The 25,744-nt window shown below is 48.2% G+C and overlaps 1 protein-coding gene across 2 annotated transcripts in view; it reads left to right on the top strand.

Moving 5' to 3' along the window:
- Window positions 1-25,744, top strand: part of TTC39C (tetratricopeptide repeat domain 39C) — a 466,104-nt gene that overhangs the window by 334,462 nt on the left and 105,898 nt on the right. For both annotated transcript variants that reach the window (XM_085605752.1, XM_085605751.1), the window contains one exon: window positions 3,303-3,412. In XM_085605752.1, the coding sequence (XP_085461878.1) occupies window positions 3,303-3,412 (110 nt within the window). The remainder of the gene's footprint in view (window positions 1-3,302; window positions 3,413-25,744) is intronic.

The raw sequence follows: 25,744 nt of genomic DNA, 5'->3' as shown, positions 1-25,744 counted from the left end.
CACTCTCAAATGCGAGACCTATTGCATTTGCACCTACACATAGAGCCACCCACACACACAGAGCCCCCCACAGAGCCACTCACATAGAGCAACCCACACACAAATGGAGCCACCCACAGAGCCACCTACACACACACACGCAGTAGCCCACTGACCTATTTACATTATGTGCACTTTGTGATCTGCATGGTACATGTTCTTTGCTGCTGGCACATTAACCCTATGTGCTACCTTTCCAGGAGTCAAAACTTCCACTAGACAAAACTCCGATCTCTCTCTAGGAAAAACATTAAACACCAGAGTCATCATGACATTTTTATTGTTGCCGAAAATTGCTGGAGGCCAGGAAGGAGGAAGCAAGCGCTTTTAAAACATTAATTTACTTGCAAACATAATGTCTCCACCCAAAGTCAGCGCCCGGTCACACCGGTTGCACTGCCCTAGAGCTGGCCCTGCTCAAGGGTCCTGTGACCTCAGTGACAGAGTCACTGTGGTTCTTGGCTGTGCTGCTTCATAGGCCTGCTAGCAAGACTGGAGGTGAACTTCAGTATGGATTGTGGTGGACAAACCTTGAAGGTTAACCCAGACGTGCCAGTGCTAGGGTCCACCTGCTGGTGCTAAGACACCAGCGCTTCTAAGGTCTTGCGCAGCCTTCTAAGGTCTAGCATGGAATTGTGCTCTCTCAGGAGAGTCGTCTGGTGGACTGGTTATTAAGGCTGAAACTGCTTCCCCAGTTCCAAATTCAGCAGCTCTGGCCATAGTGCCACATCGTCTCCCCCACTGAACACCATACTGTCCCACTGAGGAAAAACTCACACTGCCTTCAACTACAACCCAATTGCTGCCGGCTATAAACACCTGGATGAGGCTCAATTTAAATGACGCAATAGACAAGAGCAATATGCGGCCTACAGAAAAAAGTAACATCATCCTGAAAAAAGCAAACACTCATAGGGGAATGCAAAATTTAGCAAACCATGTGAAATGCAAGCAGGAACAACATTGTTACCTTAACGCTTTTACACTCACTATTCAGAAATCAGTGAGTGCTTTTGCCTGAAAGGGGCCTTGAATGGTCCCATTTCAATGTCCATTGCTGATATCCTTACAAAACGTTAGCAGTATGGTAAAAAGACCACATCCCTGGACGCATAGCACAGTACACATTTTGTTTTCCAATCCACACTTTGCAGTACCTCCAGGATTGGTGTACTAGTTGCAAGCCCCGGGAAAACAAAGACAAGAAAATAAAAATAGCGCTTCACTGGCAAACTCTGTAAAAGTGGCGCTGATGTGTCTGGGTGTGAATAAAATCAATCTGGCCAGTTTGCTACCACTGTCTTATTTTATTTAGTTATATTTCATATTTTAACCTTTTATTCCAGATGCTGCACCTTAGAATTAAAATACGACATTTCCAGCAAAAATGATTTTCTTTTTTGGATCCATTTCACAGGGGAGCAAATAAAAAAGTAGAGGAAAGAGAGTGAGAACCCCATCTTGAAGTCAAGGTTTTCAGTAAGAGAAGAACTGCTAGACAGAAAGAGAGGGAAGAATGAAAGAGTGGGAGGGGGGGCAGCTGAAGCGGCAGAGCAGAAGCGGACACTGTATTTTTCTTCTGTAACTAGGAAGGAAAAGACAGAGTCCTGTTACTTCTCTGCCGCCCGTGAACCATGTGAAATGCAAGCAGGAACAACATTGTTACCTTAACGCTTTTACACTCACTATTCAGAAATCAGTGAGTGCTTTTGCCTGAAAGGGGCATTGAATGGTCCCATTTCAATGTCCATTGCTGATATCCTTCCAAAACGTTAGCAGTATGGTAAAAAGACTACATCCCTGGATGCAGAGCCGCAGTACACATTTTGTTTTCCAATCCACACTTTGCAGTACCCCCAGGATTGGTGCACTAGTTGCAAGCCCAGGGAAAACAAAGCCAAGAATGGAAAAATGATTTTCTTTTTTGGATCCATTTCACAGGGGGGCAAATAAAAGAATGTAGAGGAAAGAGAGTGAGAACCCCATCTTGAAGTCAAGGTTTTCAGTAAGAGAAGAACTGCTAGACAGAAAGAGAGGGAGGGGGGCAGCTGAAGCATTGTCGCACAGGGCGCCACAGGCACTAAAGCCGGCCCTGTGTGCGTCGAAGGCGCTGTACAAAACACTGCTGGAGAGGGGTGAGCAGGAGGGGAAAGAGTGGGGGGGGCAGCTGAAGCGGAAGAGCAGAAGCGGACACTGTATTTTTCATCTCTAAGTAAGAAGGAAAAGACAGAGTCCGGTTACTTATCTGCCGCGCGTCCTCAAGCGCCAGGAAACGCCGAGATCAGCCTTGGAGCAAGGAAGAGGCGACCCCACGTCCCGCTCTGTTCCGACCGCGCACAAAATGGCCGAACCTTCCGACGGTAAAATAAAAAAAAAAAACACGCCCACCACGCGCACCACGCGTAAAAGGGGCAGGGGGTAAAAAATGAGAAAGAAGCGAAAAAACACACCCCCGAATCCGAAAAAAGACGGGGCTTGTTAGGAGAGACAAAGCTCTTCTCCAATGGCTGACCAGCATTTAAGAGGCCAGTTGATGGAGAAGAGGGGAGATGAGGGGCGGTTTCAAGCCCCACTTCTGAAAAACATTAAATCTCGTGAGCGAGACTGCGCAAGCGCAGCCTTCGCTAGCCGAGACCTAAAAAAGGATTACTTAATTCCTCATCACAAATCTGAATGGTAACACAATTGTAACATCCTCAAAACATGGTGCATTTGATGGATAACCTAGCAATGCAAAGCATAAAAAGTACATAAAGATAATGGCTGGAAGAGGGCGGGCCAAGACTCACTGTCTCTCAGTACTACTGCGTATAAATGTTTTAACAGAATTGAGACTTTAGGGCATTTTGGATATCTAAAGCTATCTCTAGCGACCCCTACCGGCCGATCTCCGTCAGAGCTTGTTTTCTGGGAGTTTTTACTGATACCTCTTTCAAGTTTGCCATCGACATGTTAAGGGTTGTAGCTGCAGTATCTCCCTGAAAGGCTGTTCAGAACCTTTAAATCCAGAATAACATTAGTTCTAAATGTATGTATATTTCCAAACATAGAAAGCACTTTTCTGAAAGCAGTATGAGAGGGGACATGCCTCATTTGACCACCCCTAATGACCGATTTTCCTATTCCCGTCAGCAGCGAGTGACCTTGTATGTGGGTCATTGAAAGGCGTTAGTGATCACATAATTAGATTATGAATTTTCATCTCCTGAAACACATAGCTATTGTACATGGATCATGAGTTTCATCTTATCCTTATTTTACAGTGTGCCGAGGAGCTACTGGTGACGTCAGTGAGGCGCAGATTGTGTTTAAGGAAGTCCACACGCTATTTAAAAGGAAAAACAACCAGATAGAGCAGTTCTCAGTGAAAAAGGTTTGTATTATTTTTGCTTTCAATGCATGTTATGTCTGTATCTGTATTTTGTATATAAAATTTCACAAACGTATTTTTACCCACTGTCGAGGTGTTGGGAAACACTCTTCTGGAATGTGTTAACTAGGTGATAACACAAGTCAGCTGCCACGTAACATCAGTTTCTCCTCTCACTATCCAAAATAGAATATTTTTGTGCAGATGTTTGTTCTTTTCATAAATGAATTAATTTTAAACGTTTTTATGGTTGTTTTTTTAATTACCCGTCTGAAGTATTTTTAATCCTCTTTTTTAGTCACAATATTGGTTATTAGGCCTGCCTTGGAAGCACATATGTCTGCAATACCTATTACTCCCAATACTCAGGAAGTAGGTTTGTGGTCACCTATTTAGCCAGTTGCTATTTTGGGTCAGCTTCGGATCTTTGGCCTTCAGTTAGAGTGTGTTGGATGCGGGGCACCCATCAATAAACAGAGGATGCCTTGCCCACCACACATGCAGTTCCTACGCACCATTTAGAGGTTTTGGGAATGCAGCGTTTGACGTGTGCGCCTTACCTCGGTTTGTTGTCTGAAACCATTGACTGGAAAGCCCAACCACCACAGGGTGACTGTAGGAAGGTAGGATCCTTCTGGCATGGCTACCCCCACTTTTCGGTGTCAGTATGCTTTTGACTTAGTTTGCTGGGATCCTTACAATCATGCCCCTAGCATCTGTGCTTTCTCCCCTAAATTGATTCTGGTAAGTACTTTGGTAACTCCACAATTGGCTACTGGTGTACCTTTAGAAGTTCCTAGTATATGGTACTGAGTTACCCAGGGCATAGGTAGACTAGCGGTCTCCCATGGGCTGCATCATATATTGTGTTACCCATGAGAGTCCACTTAAACTGTCATACAATTGCAGCCTGTGTGAGATGGTGCTTGCACTTCTAACGCCAAATATAAGTTTCCTTATATCTGAGGTCACTGCACTTAAAACCTATATGTCAACCCATGGCAGATTCTTCAGCCCTGACAGCAGGGTGCTTGGTTACAAGTGTGAGGGTGCCCCTGCATGAGCAGAACACCCCTATAAACCTCAGAGTCGATTCTCCAGGCTTTGTAAGTGTGGTTAACCATTTTAAGGTACATAGTGAGCTGAGCTCAAGCAGTGGAAGGTAGAATAATAGGTTTCCTGTCACAGGGAGGTGTGACCACCTCCCAGACAGGACATAGTGTATTGGACTGGGGTGGGGGCACTTTGCAGCGCCACCAGACTGCTTTGAAGGGCACATTTGGTGCCCTTCTTGCATACTCCGGTTTGAGCCAGTTCAGGAACACTTGGTTCCTACTCTGGTGCGTAACTGGACAAAGGACAGAGGAGTATCCTCCCCTCTGTCAAGCCCCTCCTCTGGGAGGGACCCCGAGTCGTTCCACTCCTTTCCCTAGGGTACCGAAGGGCTCCCCTCAGGGTGGGTCCTTTGATTTGTCATGGAACGAGACTCACCTCTGAAACCAAGACACTCTTCAACCGACTTCATTGGGCTTCAACTGGAACCGAGACTGCATCAGGGAAGATTCCTGCTGCTCTGGGTCTCATTGTTCACGTCTTCTGCGTCATCTGTGGTTCATCCAGGTTCACCAGAAGACCTGTGGACATCAAGGACATCCGAAGTAATCTCCCTTGGAGTGTAGGAGTCACTCCCCTACATCTGCAGGCACCGCAACGAAGCAGACTGGTCTGCTGGTCCTGTCATCCTATGGACTTTCTGAGGCCCAGCAACACAGGTGGTGGTTCTGCAGTTCCCTAGAGGCCTGACCTGTCTTCCCAGCAATTTTGAGGACAGTATCCCTCAACAGGCTGCTGGGACCAAACCCCTGTGCACTCTGTCGACCTGCGGTTGACAAGGCTTGTTGGCTGTGCACTCCAGAGATCTTCGGGCTACAAGAAGCTCCAGTCTCCCGCACGTCATCCCTCGAAGATCAGCGTGCTCACTGCATCCTCTTCACCATGGGCCTCCATTTATGGTGAGCTGCTCGAGGTCCTCTTGCGACTCCTGTGCCTTCGGCCTGTGGGTCCTCTTGAGTGTCGTCCTTTGCTTCAGTGTGCTCCCCTGCTTGCTCAGGGCCTGATCTGACTCTCTTGCAATTGCTGATTCCCTTGGACCTTGCTGGTCCCAACATCAGCATCTTTTCCTTTCCCACACCAGTTGCAGCTACCAAGGCTTGCTGGTGTTCCCACTGGACATCGACCACCTAGACAACGTCATCCAACGTGGGACATCTGGTGCACAGCTCCTAGTCTTCCTCAGCATCGCCTGGTCCGCACAGCCGCAGCGCCACGGTCACCGTCATCTCTACTGACCCTCCTGACATCGGTAGGCATTGTGCTTCCGTGCCTCCTGGTCACATCCAAGTGGCATAGACTCTTACCCCTCTGCTTGTAGGTTCTCCTCTTTAAGAATCCACCCTTGGATTCCACTGGACTCCTTCACAGACCTCTACAGAGGCATCTTCTTTGAAGTCGTCCATTGTTATCTAGGGCAGGTTTCCGACATCACCGCACCCCTATCCACCTGGCTTCCCTGGTGTAGGTAACCTAGTTCCTGGGGCATCCATGGGTGGGGTGGATCTCCAACCTTTCATCTTCCAAAGGGTTTCTTCTGGGTCCTCTGGGAAGGGTCCTTCTTCTTTAAACTGCAATTGTTACTTCTCCATTGGGCTGGTAGCTGTGTTTTCACTCTGCACACAGCCTCCATGGGGTTCCTGGGTACTTACCTTGGGTGGTTCCTTCTGTCCCCAGCTCCTCTGAGTCTTCTGGTCTGAGTCCCGTTCTTCTTTGCAGTTTGCATTCCACAAGTATATGGTTGGAGACCAGTGTATATTTGGGCTCATACCTAAATACTTTGAAGTATTCTTTTGTGCATTGTGGATATATCCAGGTAGGAGTAGGAGATATACCAATGTTATTTTTATAAAACACTGTGTGGTTCATTTTCATCTAATCTACACTATATTAAATGTGGTAAAACAACCTGCTTTACACTCCTTGAAAATAATCCGGAACGCTGCTCTCCACAGCTACCACTTTGAGAGCTTTTTATGGTTATCAAAGACCACTAAAATCACCATAAGGGTTGCCTGGATTAGTGCAAGGTGCACCACTCCTGAGAGTGCACCATATACTGAGCCAGCCTCCTACAGCGACACATGGCGGTCTTGGGTATGGAAATGAGTTAATGGCCTCAATGTGCAGGGAGAATACTCCCTGCGCATTACAACCATTTTATTTGTTTTTCAATAATAAACGTCTGTTTTCAGAGTTTGTTACTGAAAAACAAAAAAAATGTCAAGCAGCCAATAAAAATGTGTCATCCACTCTGCTGTGTCGATGGTTTATTTGGCAGGCAAAATAATAGATGCCGGAGACTGTGGCTACTGTATAAACTGAAACCAAAGCAAATGATGGACGGAGTCTTGAACATTGCAAGCACTCACCCCCAGTCAACTGATTTGGGTTTAATCCACCACCGTTCTTTAGCCCACTCTGCCACCCCATTTCAGACATGGCCATATGCAAATCAGTCTGACCCTGTGCCTCATGGGAACAGTCCAGCCCGAACTGCCAAGCCATGTCTTCCCTGTACCGGAAACAAGCTTCCTAGGACCGGTTTCTGGCATTTCAGCCGTCTTCAGCCAGGCTTGCTTGAATCCAGTGGCAAAGTGAGCAAGGGACTCACGTCTGAGCATACCCTGCCAACTTATGGCGAACAAAGCAAAACCAAAGGAAATGATAGACGGAGTGTTGAACATTGCAAGCACTCACCCCCAGTCAACTGATCTGGGTTTAATCCACCACCGTTCTTTAGCCCACTCTGCCACCCCAGTTCAGACATGGCCATATGCAAATCAGTCTGACCCTGTGCCTCATGGGAACAGTCCAGCCCGAACTGCCAAGCCATGTCTTCCCTGGACCGGAAACAAGCTTCCTAGGACCGGTTTCTGGCATTTCAGCCGTCTTCAGCCAGGCTTGCTTGAATCCAGTGGCAAAGTGGGCAAGGGACTCACGTCTGAGCATACCCTGCCAACTTATGGCGAACAAAGCAAAACCAAGGGAAATGATGGACGGAGTGTTGAACATTGCAAGCACTCACCCCCAGTCAACTGATCTGGGTTTAATACACCACCGTTCTTTAGCCCACTCTGCCACCCCAGTTCAGACATGGCCATATGCAAATCAGTCTGACCCTGTGCCTCATGGGAACAGTCCAGCCCGAACTGCCAAGCCATGTCTTCCCTGGACCGGAAACAAGCTTCCTAGGACCGGTTTCTGGCATTTCAGCCATCTTCAGCCAGGCTTGCTTGAATCCAGTGGCAAAGTGAGCAAGGGACTCACGTCTGAGCATACCCTGCCAGCTTATGGCGAACAAAGCAAAACCAAAGGAAATGATGGACGGAGTGTTGAACATTGCAAGCACTCACCCCCAGTCAACTGATCTGGGTTTAATCCACCACCGTTCTTTAGCCCACTCTGCCACCCCAGTTCAGACATGGCCATATGCAAATCAGTCTGACCCTGTGCCTCATGGGAACAGTCCAGCCCGAACTGCCAAGCCATGTCTTCCCTGGACCGGAAACAAGCTTCCTAGGACCGGTTTCTGGCATTTCAGCCGTCTTCAGCCAGGCTTGCTTGAATCCAGTGGCAAAGTGGGCAAGGGACTCACTTCTGAGCATACCCTGCCAACTTATGGCGAACAAAGCAAAACCAAGGGAAATGATGGACGGAGTGTTGAACATTGCAAGCACTCACCCCCAGTCAACTGATCTGGGTTTAATCCACCACCGTTCTTTAGCCCACTCTGCCACCCCAGTTCAGACATGGCCATATGCAAATCAGTCTGACCCTGTGCCTCATGGGAACAGTCCAGCCCGAACTGCCAAGCCATGTCTTCCCTGGACCGGAAACAAGCTTCCTAGGACCGGTTTCTGGCATTTCAGCCGTCTTCAGCCAGGCTTGCTTGAATCCAGTGGCAAACTGAGCAAGGGACTCACGTCTGAGCATACCCTGCCAACTTATGGCGAACAAAGCAAAACCAAAGGAAATGATGGACGGAGTGCTGAACATTGCAAGCACTCACCCCCAGTCAACTGATCTGGGTTTAATCCACCACCGTTCTTTAGCCCACTCTGCCACCCCAGTTCAGACATGGCCATATGCAAATCAGTCTGACCCTGTGCCTCATGGGAACAGTCCAGCCCGAACTGCCAAGCCATGTCTTCCCTGGACCGGAAACAAGCTTCCTAGGACCGGTTTCTGGCATTTCAGCCGTCTTCAGCCAGGCTTGCTTGAATCTAGTGGCAAAGTGAGCAAGGGACTCACGTCTGAGCATACCCTGCCAACTTATGGCGAACAAAGCAAAACCAAAGGAAATGATGGACGGAGTGTTGAACATTGCAAGCACTCACCCCCAGTCAACTGATCTGGGTTTAATCCACCACCGTTCTTTAGCCCACTCTGCCACCCCAGTTCAGACATGGCCATATGCAAATCAGTCTGACCCTGTGCCTCATGGGAACAGTCCAGCCCGAACTGCCAAGCTATGTCTTCCTTGGACCGGAAACAAGCTTCCTAGGACCGGTTTCTGGCATTTCAGCCGTTTTCAGCCAGGCTTGCTTGAATCCAGTGGCAAAGTGAGCAAGGGACTCACGTCTGAGCATACCCTGCCAACTTATGGTGAATAAAGCAAAACCAAAGGAAATGATGGACCGGAGTGCTGATCATTGCAAGCACTCACCCCCAGTCAACTGATCTGGGTTTAATCCCCCTGCGCTCTTTAGCCCACTCTGCCACCCCAGTTCAGACATGGCCATATGGAAATCAGTCTGACCCTGTGCCTTATGGGAACAGTCCAGTCCGAACTGCCAAGCCATGTCTTCCCTGGACCGGAAACAAGCTTCCTAGGACCGGTTTCTGGCATTTCAGCCGTCTTCAGCCAGGCTTGCTTGAATCCAGTGGCAAAGTGAGCAAGGGACTCACGTCTGAGCATACCCTGCCAACTTATGGCGAACAAAGCAAAACCAAAGGAAATGATGGACGGAGTGTTGAACATTGCAAGCACTCACCCCCAGTCAACTGATCTGGGTTTAATCTACCACCGTTCTTTAGCCCACTCTGCCACCCCAGTTCAGACATGGCCATATGCAAATCAGTCTGACCCTGTGCCTCATGGGAACAGTCCACCCTATGTGGCTGACTACAACAGCACCTTAAAACTGTAGTCCATACCAGAACCTTAATGTGTACCGCCCTGAATGCATGGATCGATTCAATCTGGCTCTGTCAGTAGTCCACCAAATCTGAGTTTCCCCCCCTACTACAAGGCTAACGTGCCCTCGCTCAACCACCTTCGTCCAGGGATCGATGTTCTCTTCCGTGCCCTTTTGGCATCTGCATCACCTACCTCAGACTCCCTCTCCAATGGACATACCCCAACACTGGCAAATTGCTCTGCCTTCTTGAACCCGGAGGCTATCCTTTGCTTGATGGGGAAAAAAAACAGCTGGGCCATGCATTGCAAAATTCATACCGCCCTTGAGAAATGAACCATTTGGCCAAACTATCCCCAGTATGATCTCCAACCTATCTGAGTTTTCATCTCCAAGGGTTGGATCGCCACCTACTTGTAGTGCCTCATTAAGTCCCTGGCCACCCCCTTTAAGTAAGCCGACGGCCATAAATATTTGCACTACACCGGGCGCTCCAAGTTCTAGGTTAATAGACTGAAAGTTTAGTACCTCCCCTGCTCTCTATACACGAGGAGTTTTACTGATTCCTTCTAGGCACACTCTGTTGCCCCTTTGTACGCCGAATCCAAGCCACTGACCCAAAAGGGAAACTTGATACTAACCATTATCCCAGAGACACTCCGGTGGACATTTTCTACCTTCAAGTTATTGCTGCATACTCGCTCCCTTCCCCTTAGCTAGGCCCACTTCCTCCTAGGGACAATTGTGGGCTAGTATACTTTAAAGGGCGATGAAGCCTCCGCCTCATCCTTTTTAGGTGAACCTGGCTCAGGCTTAATATTACTGTAACTGCCTTAGGTGGAGGTAATGCATGATCGAGGACTATGGTGGCTTATTAAAGAGTCGCGAAGAACTTTTCTAACTGAACCCATTATCTAATTGAGTGGCATGCCCCTATACTCAGTCAAAAAGACAGATATTCTTTTAACAGGCATTCATTTAGCCAGTACAACCCTGCAAAGGAGGAAGAATGATTCACTAGCCAAATGACCTACCTCAGGAACGTCGAGAACCCTTGTTGCAAGATCTGCTGTACGCATTGTGCCAGAAGGCCTCAATTTGCAAAACCCCCACCCCGGGGTTCCACTCAGGGCATCCAGGGATAAATACAGAACACATTGGTACCAACTTTCTCACATCCCCCATCCCAAATGGGTACCACCAAAACTCCAATCCAGGGTACCTCATAGTGCACCAACTCCGCTGGGGCACTTGAACACAGACTCAGCCTCAAAGTTCCAAATAGGCATCGCGGTGTAGGGCAGGAGAGTTTCAGGGCCACCAGGAGGTCAGTTCCCCCTCCCACCAGTCCGTTGCCTACACGGAAAACACCCGCCCAGCGGCTAGTCCAATCTCAGACTCTTATCCAGGACACTGCATAGCGCACCGACCCTACCGGGGTATATGCATGCAGGCTCCGCCCCCAAAGTTCCAAAAAGCAGGCATCCTAGGGTAAGACAGGAGAGTTCCAGGGCTATCAGGCGGTCAGCACCCCTCCCACTAGCCCGTTGCCCACATTGCAGAACACCCTGCCCAGGGGTCAATACAGTCCCAGAATCCAATTCTGCACCCAGCGCAATGAAAAGAACACAAGAGGACCACATTGGCACACATTATAATGACTGCTCCACAGCCCCCCCCCCCCCCCTATCCCAGATGGGTACCACCAAGATCCAATTTCCTATATAAATAGACAGCCAAAAGCTGCCGCAAGTGCCCTGCTTGGCTGTGTTTATAAATGTATCCCAACATTGAAAAATATGTGCCTGGGACACAAGTGTATGTATTTTCAGAAGGCATAAGCTGATGTTGTATATAATTGGTTGAAATTCCAAAGTATATTAGTGCTGGAATGAGAATGTTAAATAATGTGGCATTAAAGAAACACTTTACATTAAGCCCAGGCACATTACAGCTATGGCTGTTATGTATTATCCATTTGAAAGCCAGAGCGCGTTCTGTCTTCAGAAGTGCAGAACTTGTACACAATGAATGAATGAATATGTTAAGAGTGCCAGGTGCAGGCCTTGGATAAAATGTGAATTTGTGCATTTGTCCACCCATGTGGGTACAGTGGCAGAAACTGGAATCGAACCAGATAAACTACACCTTTATTGACCCAAGCATTACCCCCTGCATCCACTGAACCATTCTTAGCAACAACTTCCACGCTTGGCTTAAGTGTAACTACTTGCAAAACAAGTGAACTCTGCTTCAGATCACCGTGCTTAAATATTCACGGCCTTCCGGCCTACACAAGATCACACAGGTAATGAAATGTCTGAAATTCCCAACCAGAGCACTAGTGTTTGAAGAAAATGGTAAAGCGTGTGAATTGCTGCAATCTCGAAAGGAAACTCGGCTTCCTATGGAACTGCAAACTGGCAATCAATTTTCACCAAAGTGCATTCCATACAGAGCACATGCAATCATCCTGTACATGCGGAACGCCTATATAAGATGCCACGGAGTGCACTTGCTTACCCCTGTGACTAACTGACAACATATATAGGCCAGATACTGATAATAAGTAACGTTGACATCGGGTTGGTTGGCACCAGAGACGTGCTGCACCACTAACCAACGCTAGTACCAGCCCCACTAACTGACACAGGCAGTTTCTATGATATATTGTAAGCCGCATGCAAGCCCTTCTGCTAAGAGGTTGTTAAAGATGTTTCCTGCTAACACGTTTTGCAAAGGCCGAAAGGGGGGTCTCACATTGTGAGGAACCAATATCGGTCAAATTGTTTTTAAACTTCTGTTTATTATTTTTCAAATAAACCTTATAATAATTGGCACATTATCGGTACATCTATTTCGTAACGCCTAAGAGCAGTGGAATACACACCGTTGTTCAGAAAAGTACAATGAAGTATTTACTTAAACATCGAGGATTATCTTACAGTTGATCAAAGCATAACACATATCCACATTCAGGTAAGTATTACCATGTACCCGCAACATAGTCCTTCAATGATGAGTCGCCATTCTGTTGCCCCCAATAGTGTCCCAATCCCGGGCGCACCGGGACATTCCAAACCTGCCAATATGCAGTGCAATCAACACAGATCAATAGCACCACCACCCTCAAGGGTATCTAACCCCACTAATGTTGTGTGTGTCCAGAACCTCCCAGGGGTGCAGGCACCTCTTACTCTGTTGCGGGGTCCGCACGCGGGTGCGCTAACAGATAGCACGTTAGGGGGCCCCATATGTCCTTGGGCCTGGAGTACTCGGTAACAATTCCGCGTATGTAGTGAGCTGTTCCTGACAATACACTAAGTCGTCAATCCAGACTTTGAACTTGGGCGCCCGCCCCCTTTCCCAGCGGCACGCCACTCGCCTTTTTGCCTTAAGTAATGCAAGGGCCACATATTTGCGATGCGCCGCCTTCAGCGGTTTAACATATCCTAGCAGGGCCAATAGTGGTGTGGGCTCAATATGAGTATTTACCATCAAGTCCAGGGCTTCAAAAACATGTTTCCAATAATCATGTACTCCCGGGCATTCCCAGGCTAAATGCAGAAAATCTGCACCTGGGGCTCGACACCTGTCGCACCTATAACATCGGTCAAATTTTTTCCATATTAATGCTCCACGCAGTATAAAGCTATGCAGGTGGTTGGTGTGCACTGATCTTGAAAGTCTAGGAACAGAAAAGACAACAAATGCTCAGTGTTCAAGAGTTTGCTCCTGAACCCAGCAATGCTAATACTCGGCTAGATTTACCGAGTCTTGCACTGCTCTGATGTTTGTGAGGCACCGGGTATTTTGCGCTACTTTCCCGACTTCTGTAATTGTGTTATAGATTAATGCTGTGCTTTGCGTCACTTTGCACCAACCTAAGTAACTACACCCCTGTGTATTTACTGATTCTTGTCATTGAATATTTACCCTCCCATTTGGGACCAACCAGGTTGCATCGTTATCTTACAACCTTTGGCCTCAACACACGGATGGTATATCAAGCGGGGAATTCCTCAAACTGTGCATTGGTACACGTTGTTTGATAAGTCTTTTCAAACTTAGACTGACAAGGCATTTCAATCGGCATATCAATGTGGATTGGTTTGATACATTACTTACTCTCTTGTCTTTTATGACATGATATTAGGAACCCTGTGTCTGATAAAGGTCCACGCATTCATACATTATTAGAGCTTTGAGCCTGGCGGCGTTAATGCTCAGAAGAGCAGCTAAGATCTCAACCGTTAGAGTGCACGAGATTCCCCCCCGCCCCCTTTCATCAGCCTGCTTACTTCCTATCGAAGATAAAAAAAGGAGAATCGACTTAGCCTCTGCTCATGTCTCTAAGTCGGCTGCACATATCTTGTAAAGAAAGCCAATTTGCACGCACTTCACATACCAACCTAGGAAACAATGCTCGATCCGGTAGCCCTTCACCATGTCTGCGGCCACCATGGTGGACTTCCGTAAGATCTCCCCTCTGGGAGATTAACTATTCTTTCTCGACTAAACAGATTGTGAACAGAATCGCGAAAGGCAGATCAGAGGGGGCACTGGGCCCCAATGGTATCCCACCAATTCTATATAAGCAAGACCCACGTTACTGGGCGGCAGCACTACTTAAACTTTTCACACATGTTTTAGAAGTAGAAAGAATACCAGATTCCTGGAAGCGTTCAATCATTTCCCCCATTCATAAGAAAGGCAGTAAAAATGAAGCGAAAAAATTACAGGCTCCTTGCTTTAATAGATAATGATGCCAAATATTTTGAGGGCCTCCTACTGGAAGAACTCATAAACTGGTCATCCGAAACAGCATAAATTTCGATCAATCAAACGGGATTCCAAAAATGTATGAGGAGATGGACAAGAAAACTAGCCTTATCACTTGTAATCGACGCCGTCAAAAACATCAATAAACAGCTTTTCGTTGGCTTCATAAATTATACATCTGCCTTCGATATCATCAATAGAAAGAACCTTTGGTGAAAGCTCTCTAAAATGAAAATCTCTCCAAGTCTTTTTTCTCTGTTGATTTTACTCCATACTGACACATGGGTACAAATAAAGTTGGGCGCCTGCGATTGTTTATCCAGGAGAATACCAACATCCAAGGAGCTGAAGCAAGGCTGTGTCTTGGTGCTGACCCTGTTCAATCTATTCATGTCAGATCTCTCGCCAGAACTAGTTAATTGAAATCATCACACCCCGAATCTGGGAGGTATCACCCTCTCAAATTTACTTCATGCCGCTGGCCTCGTACTAATCAGCCGTATGGCGATTGGTCTGCAGCATTTGATAAATACCATGAGCAACTTCTCTGCCAAGAATGGAATAAGTATAAATTTAGACTGCCTTACAACACTTGATGTATGAAATCCCTACTCACTTCTTTAAAACACTGAATAAATTAATAATAGAATTACTGTGGGGATCTAACTGTAAAAGGATAAGCCTAGCAACACTACAGAGAACATGGCGGGTGGGGGGGGTTAGAAGTTCCTCATCTGGAAATGTTTCACATGGCTCCCCATCTCCAACATGCCATTCAGTGGTTAGATGTGAATGATAATTGGGAGAAAAAGCTGCTCACAGGAACTTATGAGGGAGACTCATTACCAACTCTGTTGTTGATGGGTGCGGTTGTCCCTTACGCTTGCCCCTACACAATCAAACATGTGGCACGAATATGGGAACGCGCAGTAAAAAAGGTGGTAGGTCACGCCCCATATATGCCATTATAGGTGGTACAACCCTTTGCTAAAATAGCAGACTCTATGTCCGTCCGTAAATGGAAGGAGGGCGGTTGTTTGACAATGGGGGATCTTTTTTACAACAAACATATTATCACTAGAGAGAATGCAGAGTCCATGTTCGAATTGGGAAACCAGTAGTTTCTACAGTATAAGAAGATCTACCAGGTGACCAGAGAACTATGGGCGTCTGTACCGAAAGAGCTGACGGTAACAAATGTACTCTAAGCTATGCTATATATGGCACAGGGAGGGCGCTTCATCTCACACTTATATAGAGTGCTTCGTGAAGACTTAATAGATTTGCCCCTACCCGTCCAAGACCGGTGGGAAGAAGCTATGGGGGAATCCCTGACAGAAAGGGAATGGATCAAAGTCCATGACGGGGTTAAAGTAGTAAATTCAAATGTGCGGTTCAAATCGCAGCTGACTTTCTACACATGATATGGTTTTGTGCAGCCATAACTCCCTTTTGGACGGAAATCTTAGATAAACTGAAGGAAGCCACTGGATGGGTCGTGCCCAAAGAGATACAAGAAGTGCTGCTGGGACTCATACCCATACCCAAAAAACAAAAAATTAAGTAGGAAATTTGTAATGCTGGGGCTTTGGTTGCCCTAAAGGTCATATCTTAGATGAGCCCCAATACGCCACACAGATAAAGTTATGGCTGAGAGATACAGGCGAATGGGCGACTGCAGAAGCATTACGTATGAAACGTGTCAGACGTGACGAAAAATTAGAGGGTGATTTGCGGGCATGGGCGACTATGTTGACAGACATTAAGGATATGCAAAATCAGATGACAACACCTAACATGAATACCAACACACATCCAATAAGAAAAACTAGGCACTAGGAAGATATAATAGATATAGTCACTGGATAGACAAGTGGAGAAACTAGAAGGATGATGACGCTGGAAATGAGACTCGGATCTGAGAGGGTGTGGGTGGGGAGTTTAGAGGGTAAAGGGGTTTGAATGTTAATTAAAGTTATAAAATACAGTTTGACATTGGAATCATAGAGCTGTATTGATAAAATGTATAACAATTGAATGGGGAATGGATATGGTATGCTATAATGATTCCTACTATATGAGTGTAACTGAGAATTTTTTTATATCACTCTAAATGCCAATAACGATATAGAAAAAAAAGTGATGGTAATAAACCAGAAAAAGATATCACACCGGTTTCGCTGGGACTTGGGGGGGACTCAGACTCGACACAGTAGAAGAATTTAAATACCTGGGCATTACATTGGACAGTAAAGGCATGTTCCTCCAACAAAAAGCAGCCATAACAGTAAGAGGGACTGCTTTGGCAGTTGCTTTAAAAAACATCAAACATAAAATAACTGGCCCAAGCCTTATCCCTTCACTACAGGTGATCAGAGCGAGGCTCCTCCCTACCATCACCTCCGGAAGTGAGTGCCTAAGAGGAAGAGATGCAGGCATTCTGGACAGGGTGGTGTCCAGGACAATGAGAATAATATTTAACCTCCCGCAGTATACCTTGCCGGCACAAATAAGATTAGAGTTTGGTCTACAAAAGCAACAAATTGCACAAAAGGGTGCCTACGTTAAATGCTGGCATAAAATAAAGGGGGCGGATTCAGGGACATTGAACGCGTACTTATGGAATGAGCCAAATCAGAAAGAAGACACCGCAGCCATGACCTATTTACAAGTCTCAATAGACTGTCTGGCTGTACGGGACCCTTGGGATATTGTTGGATCCCACAAAAGCTTCAAAGAGCTGGTAAATAAAACGGTAAAAACAATGTCCCTAGTGGAGGACAAAGCCGCATTAAAGGAGAGGGCACACGGCTGGTTTGCTATACAGAGCTATTCCAGATGCTGCCCCCAACCATATCTAGGTGAAGGCTTTACTAGAGCAAAGAAGGAAAAATACCTGCAACTGAGGCTTGGCATTTTGCCATCAATGCTGCATTTGCCACCATGGAAGCGGACACAGTCAACAACACTGTGCAGACTATGCAGTGAGGCAAAAGAAGACGTGCTACACTTATTGTGCATATGTAAGAGATTAGACAAGGAACGAAGAATTATTTAAAAACCTGCCCTGAATGGAAAACAGATAAGAACATGCAGACAGGCAGTGAAAGCATGCTCGAAGGAGGGGATATCCAGCCAGCTTGTCACCTGATCGATTTATGGCAGTAGCAGGAATAAAGCTAAACACCAGCACTTAGCTGACTTATCGGACACAAATCCTTGGTCTCTGCTCTCGTTAAAATGAACTACAAGCCCTGGCATATGACTAAAGGTCTTAACATGGTCTCGTTACATTATCAAAGTATACAGCGCACCCCAATCTCTGGCACACGATTAAGGGGCATATGCATCAACCAAACCAATACCGATTCCTTAATAGCGAAAAATAAGGAATCGCCATTAAGGAATCGGTAATTGGCATGCATCAACAGATTCGGTGAAATTTAGCGATTCCTTAAAAATCGCTAAATTTACCGATTCCTTAATAGCGGGGCACGCAAACGGCCTCACTAGCAAATAGCGAGTTCGGTAATACCGAATTGGCTAATAGCGAGTTCGGTAATACCGAGTTAGCTATTACCGAATCGGTAATAGCGAAATCGCAAATTGCCGCGTCGCTCCGGGAACGTGCAGATGACATCACCAACCAGGAAATACTGCTGCCCCACCCACATAGCCTCGACAGAGGAGCAGACAGGAGCTGGGAAGAAGGACAGGCTGTGCAGAGTGAGGCCACACCGATTCTGCAATTCACATCAGACATCCATCATGTCGCAGGAAGTGCCATCCAGCGCAGAATCTGCACGCAAGCGCAAGAAGAAGTTTTCGGACAGGGAGCTGGAGTACCTCATCGAGGGAGTGTCCAGCAAACACGACCGCCTCTTTGGCAAGCTGTCCCTCAAGGTGCCTGAGACAGAGAAGCGGCGCATCTGGCAGCGCATCCGTGAGAGGGTCAATGCGGTTGGCGTCACTACCCGCAGCATCGACGACCTTAAAAAAACGGTGGTATGACCTGCGGAAGCGCGCCAAAGAGAGGATTGCTGAGAGGCTCCGGGAGGCAAGAAGGACTGGAGGCGGCACATCTACTGCACCATCCAACACAGCCCTGAAGGACCTTGTGGAAGGGACGATAGAGCGGGAAGCCGTCGTGGGGGTGACCCAGATGGACACGTCCGGCGCAGCCACAAGTGCCCAAGGTAAGATGCATGCCTGTGCCACACCCAGCATAGCGTAAATCCATACCCATGCCCCCAGCCCAATCTCACTGTGTCTGCAGCTCTGGCACAGACAGCTCCACACATGACACTACTGCATCTTGGGAGTTGTAGTCTAGTCAGCCCAGTGTGCATGTACAGGCGTAAATCCTATGAGCATACACCACATAATTTGTACATGGCTGGAGACTGTTCATTTGTTGGACCACAGAGGGACATTAATGGGTACAACACTATGTAGGTGTAATCATCCCACTAATCATGCACTGTTTCACACACAGATGCATCACCTGGGGACTCTGACGACAGCGACCAGCTGATCATTTCGGAGACACCCGTGGAGTCAGACCAGGAGACAGCGCAGGATGCGCACGCATCGCCAACACCTGCCACCCCACCAGCACCACCTCCACCAGCGCCACAATCAACGGCACCAGCACCAGTGCCACAAGCTAAGGCACCAGCACCTGCGCCACTAGCCAAGGCACCAGCAACAGCGCCACAAGCAACGGCACCAGCAAAACAGCCTGCAGCTAGTACAGCCACAATACCGCAGAGGCACAGGCACCAAGTTGCGCCCTTGCAGGAGATGGTAACACCCCCCCCGCAATTGGCACCCAGGCAGCGCACATCCACACCACCTGCTGCACCACCTGGAGGCTCAAGACACGCACGGCGTCACAGGGCCCGTCGCAGTTCCGTCTCCTCAGCAGACCAGGATGTCCCAACAACCTCTGCAATCGAGGAGAGGATGCTGCGTACACAGAGCCTGCAGGGACGACATGTGGCTAGCATTAGCTGCAATATCGTGCGCCTTGCGAGGGAGATGCGCGCCATGACTGCAGCAGTCACCGACATGGGCTCCGCGGTCAGGGACATGGGCACGGCGGTCAGGGACCAGACCACTGCGGTTGCTGATGGCAATACTCAGCTCAGGGAGGAGGTACGTGAGCTCACCCGTGCCATCAGGGAGGGCCATGAGTCCCAGAGGAGGAGTAACCGGCAGCTAATGTTGCGTTCCGCCGCCGCTACCAAGGCCATACAACGGCACAGCAACAGCACCGCTGTGTTGGCACGCCGCACAGTCTCCCTGCAGGTGGACCTTGGGCACTTCTGCGGGGATGTGGCTAAGTCACTGGGACACATCACCACTGCTGTGGAACAACTTCAGAGCAGCACATGCAGTGCTGCAGCATTGGGAGGGGATGACACAAGTGAGGCTGCCTCCAGTGTCAGCAGCGTGTCACTGGCAGAGGCCAGCACCAGGCGCCGCAGTTCGCGTGCCTCCACGGGGACAGGCCTGGTGAGGCATTGGATGCACCTGAGCGGAGGCTTGGTGTACGTGGCAAGCGCCACTAGACAGTTGGACATGCTGCAGGACCATGGTGGGGCAACCATGGCCATCCAATTATTGTGTTTGCACAGGCCTGACTTTAAGGCACCTTTTATTTACATGTATGCAATCGGAGCATGATTTACAATGCTAGTTCTGTTGCACAATCCTCAGTGCTACTGTGCATTAAACAGTTGCACCAAAAACCAACTTGTAATGTCTCATTTTACCCAGGGTCAAAAATGATTTTGCATTATGTATGTCCGCCTCCTATGGCCCTCTGCTGTGTTTGGGATGTGTGCCTGTCGTCGTTGGGCGGGTGGTTGGTCAGCCTGGTGGTCGTCATCCCTGTCCACCTCCATGGGTATCCCCCTTCTGGTGGCAATGTTGTGCAGCATTGCACATACAGCAATTATCCGACAGCATGTTTCTGGTTGGTATAGCATGGCGCCGCCAGTCTTGTGGAGGATACGGAAGCGGCTCTTGAGAATCCCAAAAGTCCGCTCTATCACATTCCTCGTGCTGATGTGTGTAGCGTTGTAGCGATGTTCCTGCGGGGTTGCTGGATTTAGGTATGGGGTGAGTATGTATTCCCGCAGGGCGTAAGCACTGTCACCTAGAAGATAGAAGCATAGACTTAGCATTGGTGATGTACATACATGTGTGGTGTTGGTGTGGGGAAGCGTATTTCTACGTACCTAGCAGGAGTCCCTCTCCAAATTCTCCATTGATTAGTCGCCTGTGCATTCCACTGTTGCGGAAGATGTATGAGTCGTGTGTGCTCCCTGGGAATTGTGCCACTAGGTCCGTTATGATGTTGTTGGCATCGCACACAACCTGCACGTTGATCGAGTGGTATGACTTGCGGTTCCGGAATAGGTACTCATTTGCTGACGGAGGACATATGGGGATATGCGTGCAGTCGATGCATCCAATCACATGTGGAAATTGTGCCACCTGGTAGAAAGCCTGTTTGGTGCGGTCCTACTGCTGTGGGGTTGTGGGGAAGCTGATGTGTGTGTGGAGCATTGTCAGCATGGCATCTAGGAATTTCTTGAAGAAGCGTGACAGTGCGCTTTGCGAAACACCTCCGGCCACCGCAATTACCCCCTGGAAACTCCCTGAGGCCAGTAGGTGCAGGCTGCATAGGACCTGAACGTGCGCAGGGATAGCATTTGTCCGGTGTGTCTGGTGCTGCAGTAATGGTTCCAGGTCTGCAATCAGGCGCATGATCATAGCGCGATTGAGGCGATACTTCTGGTACACCTCGTCCTCATTCTGGCCGAGCAAGGTTATGCGCAGTCTGAAAACTCGCTCCTGGACCCTTCTCCTGCGCTGTCCTGCTGCATTGATCCGCATCCTCCTTGCAAGCACGTAGAGGGCAGCCATTTTGTGGGAGCCAACAGGGTCTCCTGGGCCACATTTAAGGGTTTAGTGATTGCCTCAATTATTTGCACATGTTGGAAGAATTTAGCCTCATCTTTTATTTTTTTTTGTAACTTTACCTCCAGGTTTTGATTTCCCTTATTTAGCTCTTGCAAAATAGCGATTTTTGGGATTTTCGTTATTAGCGAGTTTTGTTGCATTGGGGTGCGATTCGTTATTTGCTATTGGCACTTTCCGGGAGCTAATAGTGATTTCGGTAATTGCTAATTCGGTATATAGCGATTCGGTAAATTAGCATTTTGGGTATTAGCGATTCGGTATGTTCGAGGTTATTTATTTTGCGATTCGTTATTTGCTCGGGTTTTGGGTTGATGCATTGGGATTGGGTATTTTTCACGCAATACCGGGAGCTATTAACGATTCGGTATTTTACCGACTGGATTTTGGCTTGATGCATAAGGGTGTAAATGTTTTAATATAAATAATTTGCACACTGCTGTTTTTACATATAACGGCCGCATTCAGAGTTAAATTATGGTTGTATGCACTTAATGAGAATGCAATACAGACGTTTCTTTGACTTGCCTCATGGGGGCTGTAGAAATAAAACCAAATACCACTTATTGGACATAAAGCCCTGGTCTCTGCTCCCGTCAAAATGACTTATAACTGCTGGCTTACTACTAAAAGTTTTAGTATGGATAATTTGGATACTGCTGGTTTACATAAACAAAGTGTATAGCAAACTGCAATCTCTGGCACATAACTAAAGGTTTTAATATGGACAATCTATATATTGCTGTTTTTATATATTATGGCCTCATTTAGAGTTAAAGTGTGGTTTTATGAATTTGGATAGATTTTAACATTGCTATTTTAATGTGCAATGGTATCTAATAGAGACTACTAGCCGCAGATTCCTTCACGTAGAATTATCCCCAGGCGTGAGACTGGATCTGGAAACTTTTTGCCACAGCATCCTGCGTGCCATGGGGCGGGGCGATACCACGCGACGTGACGTCAGCGAGGTCACATAAGTCCCACCCCGGCATGCCTACGTCAGTTTTTTCCTTTTCCGCGTGCAACGTGGATCCGGTCTTGCTATGGGCCTGTTTCGGGCCCTTTTTTCTTCATCATTGTCCTTCTCTTGGTGGAACAGTGTGCGAATGCCTTTGGGCTTCAAAGCTTGCACGTCGTGTGGGCGTCTTATGTCGGCGACAGACCCTCATCGCATTTGTATGTGGTGTTTGAGGGAGGATCACGGCACCACAGATTGTGAGGCGTGCCAACAGTTGAAGCCGATGTCGCGGTGGGAGCGCCGCATGAATCTTCTCTCGGCGCGTCTCTCCAGGTCGACCTCCTCCCCTCGATCGGCAGGCGTCTTCAGATATGCCGGTGTTGTCGTCATCGCCCTTCCCTGATGTCGCGAGAGAGACGCTCACCGGTGGGTAAGTGTCGCAGTTTGTCCCCGGGGGTGATGCGGCCCCGCGTGTCCTCCTACCCACCTTTTCCCGGTGATGGAGTGGCGTTTCTGTATGTTGCTTTGCTTCTTGAGGGCGTGTGCGTGGCCCCTCGTGGGGGTGTGTCCGGCCCTTTCCTCTTCTCCCTGCTTGGGATAATTCTGTGCCCTCCCTTGTCAGGTGTTACCCACTCGATCTTCCTGGGGCCCTGGACTGTTTTTTTTTCTGTTCTGGCGGCTTGTCTGTTAGCGCCGCTCTGGTTGACCTATTGCCTTCCATCTGGTGTGGCTTCGCCTTCTTTTCCCTCGTTTCCTTGGGCCCTCTGGGCTCTCCCCCTGGCTTTGGAGGGAAGCTTATTGCCTTGAAGGGGTGTTGGGTACTTCGGCCTCTCTGGCCTGGCCCTTGGTTCCTCTATCGTGAGTGTGCGGGCCCCACCCCCTTTTTTCTTCTTCCCCATCCCTCTGGGGTTGGTGGTGTTCTGCTTGTGGGGGGTTCCTCTTGCCTGGGAGGGGCCGGGTTGTTGCCCGGTCCGCAGGTCCGGTCCCCTGTGTGACCTTTGTCCTGTTATGGCTGGGGGGTCCTTTCGCAGACCCTCCTTCCCCGTGGGTATTGCTAGGGTATCTATTCTACGTGAAGGAATCTGCAGCTAGTAGTCTCTATCAGATGTACGAGTTACTTACCTTCGCTAACGATGTATCTGGTAGAGACGATTCTAGCCGCAGATTCCGTCACGGCCCGCCCTTCCTCCCCGTTCTGCGAGGACCCGTGGGTTGGTCTCGGCACTCGCCTACTGGTGGAAGGCTGTGTTTCTTGTGAGTGCATTCCTTTGCTCTTGGCGGGTTGCTCCGTCTTGGTGCTGTTCCTTCCTCCCCTTGGTTCTCTGGAGGATGGGGTTATGGTGCTTTTGTGCCCCGCTACTTGGGCTGCTCCTGGTTTGGGGGGGGGGGTTTACCTTCAATCTCGCCCCTCCCTCCCTTCCTCTTGCTGCTGGGGGTCCCTGCCCCTCTGACGTCCTCTGTCTGGGGATCACCTGGCCATGCCTGCCCTTGTTCCTTGGAGGATGGTTGCCCTCTGTGCTGGGGTGGCTTGGAGGGTTGTTGTTGTTGTTGTTGTCCTGTCTGTTCTGGGGCTGGCTCCCCATCTCTATTTCCGGTTAGGGGTTGTAGGCCTGCTACAGGTGTCCTGCCTTTACATATGTTCCCTGTCTCCGGGGGAGGGGTGGGAAGGCGGTTACATGCTGGCAGGGTGGCTGCTCGGGGCTCTGCTCTGTTCTTTATTCCACCCCTGCCTTTGGAGGCTGCAGTGTTGCACCGCTCCTTATGGTGTCGCTTGTCTCCATTTTTTGTTTCTACTCTTTCGCACACTGTTCCCCTGCTTCCAGAGTTTGCCTGGTGGCTCCGCGTTGCGGCGCGGAAAAGTTCTCCGAAGAAAACTGACATAGGTGCGCCGGGGTGGGGCTTATGTGACCTTGCTGATGTCACGTTCGCGGATACCGCCTAGGTAGAGTCGCGTGGTATCGCCCGCCCCCTGGCGCGCAGGGATGCTGTGGCAAAAAGTTTCCGGATCCAGCCTCATGCCTGGGGATAATTCTATGTGAAGGAATCTGCGGCTAGAATCGTCTCTACCAGATACATCGTTACCGAAGGTAAGTAACTCGTACTTTAAGTAATCATGCAAATAAAGATTTACTTACTTATAGATTTGTGGACTCTCAGAGCAGGATTTGAACACTGTTGGAACTGGCTTAAAAATGCATCTCCCCCACAGTTACACATTTAGTAGCTGCCCAGAATTTTGAAAATGCATATGATTTTTGCGACTCCATGCCTCCAACCCTTAACCTTGTGGGTAAGAGTATCCCCCTAAATAGCTGGGTAAGAAATTTACGTCATATGCCTCTTCAGCTTTCTCACACTTCTCTCTCAAATATTTTATTAGAGCACAGCCAGATGTTTCAAACAGGGAGCTGTTTACAGATAACTTGTGTCACTCTTCCCTGTGATTTGTTGAACTGTTTGAAAGCAATATACGTAAAGATCTCTCAGACCCATATAGAATGGAGGCAATGAAATTCATCTGCACAGTGTCCGGGCAGACAGCGAGAATTCTGGAGGGCCAGTCCTGGCCAGCTGCCCCCTGCACATCGTGGAGGGGTGCCATTTGCACAGGGGATATAGAGATATTCCCAGAACAACAGCTCACCTCCTTCCTAAAGCTTCATAAAGCCTTTTGGAAGAACGGCCCATCCATTCTTCAATCCCTGATCACTCCCTACCAACCGAAGAGAGACCTTCGGTTATCCGCCTCTTTTCTTGCTCTTCAACCCAAAATAAAGAGGGTCAGATGTGGTGGGCGATCCTTCTCATATAATGGTGCCATTGGTTGGAATGCTCTTCCACTTCAACTGTGGAAAGAACCCAATCTTCTTTCATTTCGCAAGCTCTTAAAAACTTGGCTGTTTTAGCTTTGTATCTCCTTCCACTGTCCTTCGCTTTTACTAGTCCGCAGCGCTGGGAGGCCTCCGGATAGCCATCGCGCTTTATAAATGTCATTCCACCTCCTATCAGAGTATGTTGTAACGATGCCGAAAGGCGAACCTGTCTCTGGCCGTTATGCCGCCCCCTCTGTCGAAAGCGCACAGGAATGGCAAAGGAATTACAGAGCATACAGTAATAAGTGTATCTAATCTGTGCACAATTTAAATGTAACAGTTAAGTATGCGTACTTCATTTCTTATTCAGCACCATAAGTGCCAACGGAGTCACGACATTTAGCTGTTGTACCTCATTTAATTTTAAAATTAAATTGAAATAAAATGTGCATTTAATTCAACTATTAAGTGTAAAATAAGAGAGCTGCAAAATGTCTCTATATTTAGCCAGTCAAAGAAACCAAAACGGCATTGCAGC

The sequence above is a fragment of the Triturus cristatus genome, chromosome 5_1 (assembly GCF_964204655.1).
Source record: "Triturus cristatus chromosome 5_1, aTriCri1.1, whole genome shotgun sequence".
Classification (NCBI taxonomy): domain Eukaryota; kingdom Metazoa; phylum Chordata; class Amphibia; order Caudata; family Salamandridae; genus Triturus; species Triturus cristatus.
The sequence above is the reverse complement of the archived record's forward strand: the minus strand, read 5'-3'. Positions and strand labels throughout refer to the sequence as shown.